The sequence below is a fragment of the Panthera onca genome, chromosome C2 (assembly GCF_046562875.1).
Source record: "Panthera onca isolate mPanOnc1 chromosome C2, mPanOnc1 haplotype 2, whole genome shotgun sequence".
Taxonomy (NCBI): Eukaryota; Metazoa; Chordata; class Mammalia; order Carnivora; family Felidae; genus Panthera; species Panthera onca.
The window spans coordinates 75,650,138-75,660,784 of NC_138347.1; the positions used below are offsets into that span (position 1 = coordinate 75,650,138).

General features: G+C 42.6%; 1 protein-coding gene across 1 annotated transcript in view; it reads left to right on the plus strand.

Moving 5' to 3' along the window:
• The window catches only part of MB21D2 (Mab-21 domain containing 2), a 113,400-nt gene extending 108,895 nt beyond the window's left edge, over positions 1 to 4,505 (plus strand). Inside the window, exon 2 of the mRNA XM_078453128.2 lies at positions 1,638 to 4,505. Within this exon, the coding sequence (XP_078309254.1) occupies positions 1,638 to 2,902 (1,265 nt within the window). The 3' untranslated portion in view covers positions 2,903 to 4,505. The remainder of the gene's footprint in view (positions 1 to 1,637) is intronic.
• The last annotated feature ends 6,142 nt before the right edge of the window (positions 4,506 to 10,647 follow it).

Below are 10,647 nucleotides of genomic sequence, written 5' to 3' on the forward strand. Positions count from 1 at the left end.
TGTTTTTTTTGTTTTTTTTTTGAAAACCCTGGGTTTTTTTCATTGGTAATAAATATTTCAGTTGTTTTGTGTGTGTGTGTGTGAAGACAAGCTAACTTTGTTCATTTTTTAATGAAAATGTCTATCAGATACCCACGTCTGAATGCCCATAGTTTATCGTGGTTTTTTAAAGTAAAAATGGTCTTCCATGAACAAAGCAGCTGACTTAGCCCACAGCTCTAGCATGAACCCTCTTCTTGAGGACAGCTTTTGTATTTCAGTGTGAGGCAGAAGTGCATTCTGGTTGCTTCCCATTTTGTCACACAGCATTAGAGAGGCAGCCCCAGGTGGCCCCAGTTGGTTAAGCATCTGACTCTTGATTTCTGCTCAGGTCAGGATCCATGCTGTGTTGGGCTCTGTGCTGACAGTGTGGAACCTGCTTAGGATTCTCTCTCTCTCCCTCCCTCTCTCTCTCTCTGTCTCAGCCCCTGCCCCCTTCTTTCTCTCTCTCAAAACAAATAAATAAACATTAAAAAAATTTAAAAAAGAAAGGTAGTTCAAGAGTTGGGATTTAATAAAGTTAACCCATTTCATTTTTCTTTTCCATTAGGGATTTTCTGGAGTGAAACTGAATTTTTTAAATAATTTTTAATTCATTTTTCATTAAAAAAAACTTTTTTTAATGTTTATTTTTGAGAGAGAGAGAGAGAGAGAGAGAGTGCAAGAGGGGGAGGGCAGAGAAAGAGAGAGGGAGACACAGAATCTGAAGCAGGTTCCAGGCTCTGAGCTGTCAGCACAGAGCCGGACCTGAGGCTCCAAGTCACGAACTGGGACATCATGACTTGAGCTGAAGTCGGACGCTCAAACGACTGAGCCACCCAGGCGCCCTTGAATTTTTTTTTTTTTTTTAATGCTAGTACAGTAAAGAGTCCAATGACTGCCAGTGTGGTTTAGTGCCACTGTCTTCACGAATGCCTACCAGTTTGTCCCTCCACTTACTTCATACCATCAAGTGTCAGTTCAGGTGTCAACACAGTAAAAAAAGACAAATTATGTGTTAGTGTTATTGTGGAAAGAGCTGTGACCTCACCACCCCCTGAAAGTGTCCCGCATTCAGTCTCCACAGCCCACGCTGAGAATCACTGGCACAGAGGGATGTTTACTCAGGGCAAACCTAGGGGTGAGGAGGCTGTTTTGGCAAGAGACAAAAGAGCCTGGCTTTGTATGATGACAGCAGAGATGGGGAACAGGGAAGGAGTGAGAAATGTTGCAGAGGTTATATAGACAAAATTTGGCTGTAGAAGCCAATGAAGATTAAAGCTTACTGAGGTTTTCAGCCTGGATGATCTAGTGGATGGCGATGCTACTGACCATGGTGATGACGGGGGGAAGGAAGGCCCCTGTTTGTGATTGAAAAAGTTACTGCTCTTGCTACAAGAGAAAAGTCTACTGTAATTCTCCCACTCAGCAAAGGATGTATTCTCACATGTATGAGAAAGAAGAAAATACTGCTGTCTGGGTCCGTGTGGCAGCCTGAGATCTGAATTTGCACCGGAAGCGAATAGTGGGTGTTGGAAACTCAGAACGTTCTACATTGATGCCAAAGAGTCTGGTATCTGTGCTTCCTGTAATAGTGTTTTCTCTTTCTGCTTTTCTAGGAATGGTGCAAAAGCTGGACCAAAAACTTCCAGTGGCCAATGAGTACCTGTTGCTCTCCGGGGGAGTCCGGGAAGGCGTGGTGGACCTGGACTTAGATGAGCTGAATGTCTATGCCCGGGGGACAGACTACGACATGGACTTCACTCTTCTGGTGCCAGCCCTTAAGCTGCATGACCGTAATCAGCCTGTGACACTCGACATGCGCCACTCAGCCTTGTGCCACTCTTGGCTGAGCCTCCGGCTCTTTGATGAGGGGACAATCAGTAAGTGGAAAGACTGCTGCACCATCGTGGATCACATCAACGGTGCCACCAACTACTTCTTCTCCCCAACCAAAGTGGCCGACTGGTTCTATGACTCCATCAGCATTGTCCTCTCGGAGATCCAGAAGAAACCCCAGCGAGGGATGCCAAAGGTGGAAAAGGTAGAGAAGAACGGGACCATCATCTCCATCATTCTGGGAGTGGGGAGCAGTCGCATGTTGTATGATATCGTCCCTGTGGTATCTTTCAAGGGCTGGCCTGCAGTGGCCCAGAGCTGGCTCATGGAGAACCACTTTTGGGATGGGAAGATCACTGAGGAAGAGGTCATCAGTGGGTTTTACTTGGTGCCTGCTTGCTCATACAAGGGTAAGAAGGACAATGAATGGCGGCTGTCCTTTGCCAGGAGCGAGGTGCAGCTGAAGAAGTGCATCTCTAGTAGCCTCATGCAGGCCTACCAGGCCTGCAAAGCCATCATCATTAAACTCCTGTCCCGGCCCAAGGCTATCAGCCCCTATCACCTGCGGAGCATGATGCTCTGGGCCTGTGACAGACTTCCTGCCAACTACTTGGCCCAAGAAGACTATGCAGCCCACTTTTTGCTGGGCCTCATCGATGACCTACAACACTGTCTGGTCAACAAGATGTGCCCCAATTATTTCATCCCTCAGTGCAACATGCTGGAGCACCTGTCAGAGGAGACCGTCATGCTCCATGCGCGGAAGCTCTCCTCCGTCCGCTCGGACCCGGCGGAGCACTTGCGCACGGCCATCGAGCACGTCAAGGCGGCCAACCGGCTGACGCTGGAGCTCCAGAGGCGGGGCAGCACCACCAGCATCCCCTCCCCGCAGTCCGACGGAGGAGACCCCAACCAGCCTGATGACCGTTTGGCCAAAAAACTGCAACAGCTAGTGACTGAGAACCCGGGGAAATCCATCTCTGTCTTTATCAACCCTGATGATGTCACAAGGCCCCATTTCAGAATTGATGATAAATTTTTCTGAGCGTTTTGCTGCCTCCCCCTCCCCCACCCCTTTTTCTGGTTCTCAAACGCTCATCATGTGTAGTGTGGTTTGTGATGCTGACTTTCCGTTTTTTACATATCCAGCCTAGATTGGATCTGTTAAGAACACATTTTAAGTTTCCTGGTTCTGCAGGACGGTGCAGGCTCTGAAACAGTATATTACTATTTCATATTCTGCCTCTGATTTTGTTGTTTATTCTTTGTAGTTATTGTCACATTGGTTTTTGGTTTTGGTTTTGGTTTTTTTAAGGAGAACTTGAGCCATAGACGAAAATGCCCATGAATTCTCTTGCTTTTTTACCGTTTCATGCTTTGTGCAAATTTGTTAATGAGGATAGGGCAACAGATCTCTTTCTGACACTTCAGGATTCTGTTGTGGGTTTTTTTGTGGGGTTGTTTTGTCTTTTTATTTAATTTTTTTTAATGAGCTTTCATCACTACAGATATTTGAGAATCATCTGAACCTGGAAACTACCTGGTATGTTAGCTGGGTTTATTCCCTTTGACCAGTGACGGGAGTAGTTTCCCCCTTTTCACCAAACAATGTAGACTTTGAAAGTGATAATGCTACCAGTTGTGTTTTGAAGCAACTTCATTGAATGTAATTGTCCTCAGATCAGAACTTTGGATGGTTTGGAGGGTGTGTTTGACAACTTTCCAAACAGAATTAAGGTTTCCAAATGGTAGTTTTAGCGTGTGTAATTATTTGAAGCCTTATTTAAATCCTATTAAAGAACATACCATTATAATTGTTATTTGCACTAATGAAATCTTGGCCATTGTCAGAGTTCCAGTGTGTGTGTTTCAATAGACATTGACATCCACTGTTGAAATGCTGTCATTTTTTTTTTTCATTTAACCCATTTCTCTCGATCAATAGAATGATTCTTTGCATTTGTTTCGTTCTCCTTTAATTGTGGGGTCCTGTTTTTCCCTCTTTGATATTCCTGGTTCCTGTCTTACGGAGAGAAGTTTGTAAAGCTTTACACCTGCTAAGTGACCATCCGAAGCTGGGGAAAATATATTTGATAGAGTAGGTGTCTTTGTATGTACTGCTTTTGGGGTTATAGAGGTAAGCTTTTATGTAAAGTCTCTTTGCTTCTACTGGGAGTTGTGGGGAAAACTGGCAGAAAGAATTTATAATCCCCGAATAGAAGACACCATGCCTGTCCAAAAGCAGGTTTTCTATAGAGCAGGAACGAGGACATATCTGTGGGTGGTAGCTTTGTGTGGAGGTGTCTTATCTTCATGAATGAAATCACTTGCCAGGTTTAGATACCACAAGTCACTGGCTCCCTGTTTTGGTATGGACTCATGGCAAACTGTGGTGTCTGAGAGGTCAGGGGCCCAGCTGATATCTCAAAGGATGACCATGATGTCTACTATTGGAAAGGTCAAGCAACAATTTGGATTTGATCTTAAAGGTCCAGACTCACAAGTTGGATTTTAGCCAATTGAAATCAGGCATATGCAGTCTTGGGTTTTTGCATGGGAATTAATGTAATGCTTATAACTGAAAATGAAATCATTCAGCCATCTTAAGTCAAACACAAAATAATAAAAGAAACATATTGGCCTTGGAACGTTGTTGTTGTTGCTGTTGTTCGTTTGTAATCGGGGAACCATTTTCTTATTGGTAATACCAACGGTGATTTTCAGTAAACGTAGCCCTGGGTTTGCTATTGTCTTTCAGACCAGATGTCCATGTAGTGAACACCCAGTTTTCCTACTAGTATCTTTGTCCCTTTCCCCAGTTTTCCTACTAGTATCTACCTGCCCTCCACATAATCTATGTCCTTCTCAGAAATGAGCCCATCCCCAGCTCCAGACATGCATCCTGATTGGTATAAATCAATCGACATAACCATTTCCCTGGCCACAATTATTGTGGATTAGTCCTATGATGTAAGCTGTTCCATTCAGGGAGGGACACGTTCAGGACTCTTGCTCAGAATGCTGGGGAAGAAGCAGGCCTCTGGATGTGCAGGAAGAAGCACTTGGCCTCTGTCCTCTGACAACTATCATATAGTTACAACTGGAACCAACCTTAGGATGAAATGACATGGTGTAACACTATGGAGAGAGGAGAAAGAACATGAACCACCAGACGCAACCCCCACCCCCACCCCAAGTCTAAGGCCTCTCCTCCCACTGGTTTTTCTTGTCAAATGAGTCAACATTTAGTTCTTTTAGCCGGTTTGAATTTGGTTCAACTCACCAAAATATTTAAACTGACATTCCAAACTATTTCGGTTCATTTAAACTATTTCAGTTGATGTGTGTCTCTTTTCTTTCTGCAGATGGGTATCAGGGATATCTCCTATAGTTTATCTAAAGGCTAGTTTCTGCTTTCTGACTTGCTTAATTCCAAAGAATATCATAGACTCTGTAACTAAGAAATATGCACCTGGTAAAGTATGTTAAAACTTATTATACTTTGACCATTATGTTACACTTCCTAGATTAGAAGCAATTGTTGTAAACCACTAAAGTAGCAAGCATATTCAAAGGCACTGGTTCTCTTTAAAGTCAACCATACACTGCCATAACTGTGCTTTGAAGTGACCTCTCAAATACAATTAGCAACATTTACAATATTTTTAAATGCTGTGTTTGCAGGCAAAGTTTCATTCCAGATGTGATAAAAAGCCTAGTTTCAGTGATCCTTTTGGCATGTTTTTCCTTTTGCCACGTCTAGTCCTAATAAAGAACATGCTCTACAAATTCTGGGTTTAACTTTATTTTAAAAGTCCAGAGGTTTCTGAGATCTAGTAACTTTAAAACTTTAATATTTTTTTAATTCCTGGAATTTTCTATCAGCACCATAAACCCAGGACACGGATCAGACGTTGGTGAAGGTGGGTAGATACGGAATGTAGTCTGATACCCTTTCTTATCTGAAACTTAGTAAATCATTGAATTACTAGCCTGCTCTCCTGAAGTCCAGAAGATTGGTAAAAATCACTTCCTTTTCAAGTGCAATAGGAAGTGCCTTAAGGCTGGAGTCACAGTTTCCAGATAGCTTATAACTGATTTTTTTTGGTCGTGGGAATTTACAAGCTACAACTCAAAGGATTTCAATTCTCTGATGAGACCTGGTTTCATATATTTCACAAGTAGATTATTTCCTACCCTCTGCTTTTCTCATTTGAAACAAAAGATCCAAAGATATAAGTAAAAGTTGGTTTCAGAGTGGAAGGAGCCAATTAGGATCAGATATTATAAAAATAAAAAGCTCCCTGAAATTACTATGCAGAATTATTTCTGGAGGATTCTGGGGCTAGTCGAAGAGCCCCTAGGGACTTCTGCACCACCCCTTACACACATGCACACACAGTGCTTTCACTGCACTGGTTGGAAATTTCTTTAGTCTATTTTGTAACGCTTCCAGGGAGGATTCAGCCCATTGGCTGGTCATAGCAAAATGTTGATTCTTTTGGATCAGTTCGTTACCTTGCTGAGAAAAATTTCCTGACTTGGAGTTCAGCCTTGGATGAGATTGCTGGGAAGGAAAAGGAAGCTTGTGCTTAGCAGCAGATGCGGAATCCTAGGGTGAGGCGGTGTCCTGCTGCTTCAAAGCTCCACACTGGTCTTTGGGGAAGTACCCAAACTTCCATCCTGATATGCTCTCCCTGGAACCTCCTCCCTTGAGCCCCCCAGGGGGCATTTGTATGGCTTTTTCACTTCCCAGATGGCCATTAATAAGGGTCAGGGAAAGACTTATTTCACACTTTCCATCATATTCTGACCTGGAGGGTGAAAAGCTATTTGCCATTAAACAGAGCATTATTCATATACTAAAGGAAAGATGGGCATCATTTCCTGTTGCTGTTACTTTATTAATATCGGGTAAATAATATGTATTTTCAAACTGATTGATTCAGTGTCATTAGTGCTCTTCTATGAGACAGTTTTTAAAATGTACCTCTTACGCTCTGATTTCCTCAATAGGTAAACAAAGAATGTATGATCTCAATATTGTTTAGTTATTTGCCATTGGAGAATTATTTGCAACACGTCTAAAGTTCCAACTTCTGTTAATGAGATGGAAAAGTATAGTTTTTATGTTTTAAGAAAACATACATCATATACAGTAGAAATCAAGCTTATAATAATCGAACTACAATATTGTTTCTCTATGCCCATTTCATAGTGATACTGTATTAGCAGTACGTTCAAAAACATGATGGTCCATAAAGTGCACCATTTGCTGTATGGCACTAAACTTCTATACTAATCTAGTGTGACCCTGGTTTTCTAAGTTTGGGTTGACAGCTTTTAATCCACAGTTGGGTCCCAACATTCATCAAACATCAGGGAGACCATACATCTGTGTCAGTGTGGTTTAGAATAATGAAGAAATTTGAGCAAAGCCAAATACTAATCCCCCATGTAAAAGCACTGTTGTTCAAGTATCTTTAAAGACAGACATATGGTTCACTTTTATGTGGATCCTGAGAAACTTAACAGGAACCCATGGGGGAGGGAAAGGAAAAAAAAAAGAGGTTAGAGTGGGAGAGAGCCAAAGCATAAGAGACTCTTAAAAACTGAGAACAAACTGAGGGCTGATGGGGTTGTGGGAGGGAGGGGAGGGTGGGTGATGGGTATTGAGGAGGGCACCTGTTGGGATGAGCACTGGGTGTTGTATGGAAACCAATTGGACAATAAATTTCATATATTTAAAAAAATAAAAAAAAATAAAGACAGACATATTTACCCTTAAGTTAGCAGCTGAGATGAGAATGTTTGTATTTCTGGGCCACTTTCCCTCTCTTTTCAGGGTGAGTGAACTCTTACTGTGACTTTGGTAAGGGTGGACACATTGACACATTTTTCATCCACCATCTTTTCCACCAATTAATCACCAAAGCTAAAGGGTGGAGGTTAAACTTTGATTTTAAATCCTTTGACTTTATATCATTATCTGTAAAATGCAGAAGTGGGGTAAGCTGTTCCCTTCCTTTCTGGGTTTCTCAATCCAAGATTGCCTGTCTCCAGGGCACCTGGGTGGCTGAGTTGGTTAAACATCCAACACTTGGTTTTGGCTCAAATCATGATCTCATGGTCCATGAGATTGAGCCCCACGTCGGTCTCTGCACTGGCAACATGGAGTCTGCTTAGGATTCTCTTTCTCTCCTTCTCTCATTGCCCCTCCTCTGCTTGTGCTCTCTCTCTCTCTCAAAATAAATAAATAAACCTAAAAAAAATAAAAAACGTATTAATTGCACCTGTATATATAGTGGGGCATAGCAAGTGTTTATCAAGTACTTTCTAGTACAGATGTTCTTACTAGATGCTTTGTACTCATGAACCCATTTAAGTATCATGATAACTCTAAACATCCAAGGAAACCAAAACTCAGAAATCAGACTTGTCCAGAGCTCCATAGATAATTAAGTGGTAGGGCAGAGTCAGAATTTGAACCCATTTGTCTGTTTCCAAAATTAAGAACTTTCCTACTATGCCATTCTACCTCTGGTATTAGAATCTATTATTAAGGCTAAATTCCATTATGTGCATTTATAGAGGACCTGTATTTTGATAAAAGGTAAACCTTAAATAACAGAGCCTGAGGCAAACTTTAGAGATTTATCATCAGAAAAAAACAGATTATTTGGAGAAAGTTAATTTCTGTCACTGACAGATCCTAGTAGAAGAGAGATAATCACTTTTGGGAAAGATTCTGATTGGGGTAGGAAATGAACAAATGTCCACCATGATTTCAATTCCTGAGCTCATAGTGTGGGTGGTGAGAGAATTGTTACTATTAGCAAAACACTACTCTTTTTCAAGATATAGGAAGAGAGGTATTGTCTTCAAAAAGAAAAAAAAAATGTGTAGTTGGGAACTTAGTTACATTTTTTTTTTTAACCAACCAGATGTGTTTCACTTTTCTTTGAAGTGATTCCCCACAATCTGAACCCTATTTTTTTCTTATTATTGTTTTTAATGTTTATTTATTCTTGAGAGAGAGAGAGAGAGAGAGAGAGGGAGAGAGAGGGAGAGAGAGAGAGAGACTGTGGGAGGAGCAGAGAGAGAGGGAGACACAGAATCTGAAGCAGTCTCCAGGCTCTGAGCTGTCGGCATAGAGCCCAATGTGGGGCTTGAACTCACAAACTGCGAGATCATGACCTGAGTCAAAGTCGAACACTTAATGGACTGAGCCAGCCAGACACCCGGAAACTTAGTTACATTTAAAAAACAGCTACAAATGATAGGTAACCAACAACTTTAATGGATCGGGCAGCTAGCATTGAGGTAAAAAAGGTATATGTAAATAGACCATCTTGTACTTTTAAAACAGTATTTCTGGGGCGCCTGGCTGGCTCAGTCCGTTAAGAGTACGACTTCAGCTCAGGTCATGATCTCGTGGTTCGTGGGTTCCAGCCCGACATCAGGCTCTGTGCTGACAGCTCAGAGCCTGGAGCCTGCTTCAGATTCTGTGACCCTGCTCTCTGCCCCTCCCCCACTCATGTTCGGTCTCTCTCCAAAATAAGTATTAAAAATTTTAGTAAAAAAAGAAACTAATAATATCTCTTATAAAACAAACATTAAAAAACTTAAACAATATTTCTGCAAGTTAGGGATTTTATAATATGATGGTATTTTAAAAATTTTCTGGACATTGGATAGAAATTTGGTTGACAAACTCACTACAAAATCTTACCACTTACATTTTATAAATCCATACACTTACCATTTACAGATATAAATCTTTTCCTAGTAATCAAACTCTTAAACCAGCTTTTATAGGCTATTACCAAATTAAAGACTGTGAAGTGATTTTAATGATGACTTAAGTGACGGACCTAAGGGAAAAGATGGCATTTCTTGGTTATGACAATCTTGAAATAAACAAAAGTTGTTTCTGAAACACACTTCTGAAAATTCTTGTTTCTTCCAGCCTCGACACAGACTGTGCTTCACAGACTGAAGCAAATATCTGTCATTGTGAGCCAAACTCTTCCTTATTCATGGGAATAAATAAATGCAAAGAAGTCTTCCATTTCACATGATAAAATGAAACACATCTGATCTTTTGTGTGATTGACAGGTACTTTCTGTAATGCTTATTGAAATTCACTAGGCACGTCCTGCTGATCACTTAGGTTCCACCTACACCTGCCTAAATAACCCAGAAAACCGCCAGAGGATTAGCAGAACGGAGTCTCTGGAGCTAAGCGCAGACAAGAGGCCCACGGAAGAGGGTAGGAAGGGCGGCGAGGCGGTGCTCGCTCCACGGACTGGCGGGAGGGAGCCGGGGCGGAGGGGCGGCCCGCCGGCCAAGCAGAGCCCCCGAGCCTGGCTTGCAAAAGAGGAGGGGCCGGATGGAGTGTGTTCCGACAGCAAGCGTGACTTAGCGTCTGGGAGGTCATAAGTTAACAGCTCTGCTCAGAAAGCGGGAAGGCTGGAGGACAAAAGGAGGGAGAGCTGCTGAGCCCCCGGACTACAGAGCTCAGTTTGGTAGGGAACAAAGGTGCTCTCCAGCGCCATCTCCCCTGCCCATCCCCCAGCCAAAATCCCAAAGGGAACCAGTTCCTGCCAGGGAACTTGCTCGCTCCGCGCAAACACCCAACTCTGTGCTTCTGCGGAGCCAAACCTCCGGCAGCGGATCTGACTCCCTCCCGCTGCCACAGGGCCCCTCCTGAAGTGGATCACCTAAGGAGAAGCGAGCTAAGCCTGCCCCTCCTGCCCCCGTGCACCTTGCCTACCCACCCCAGCTAA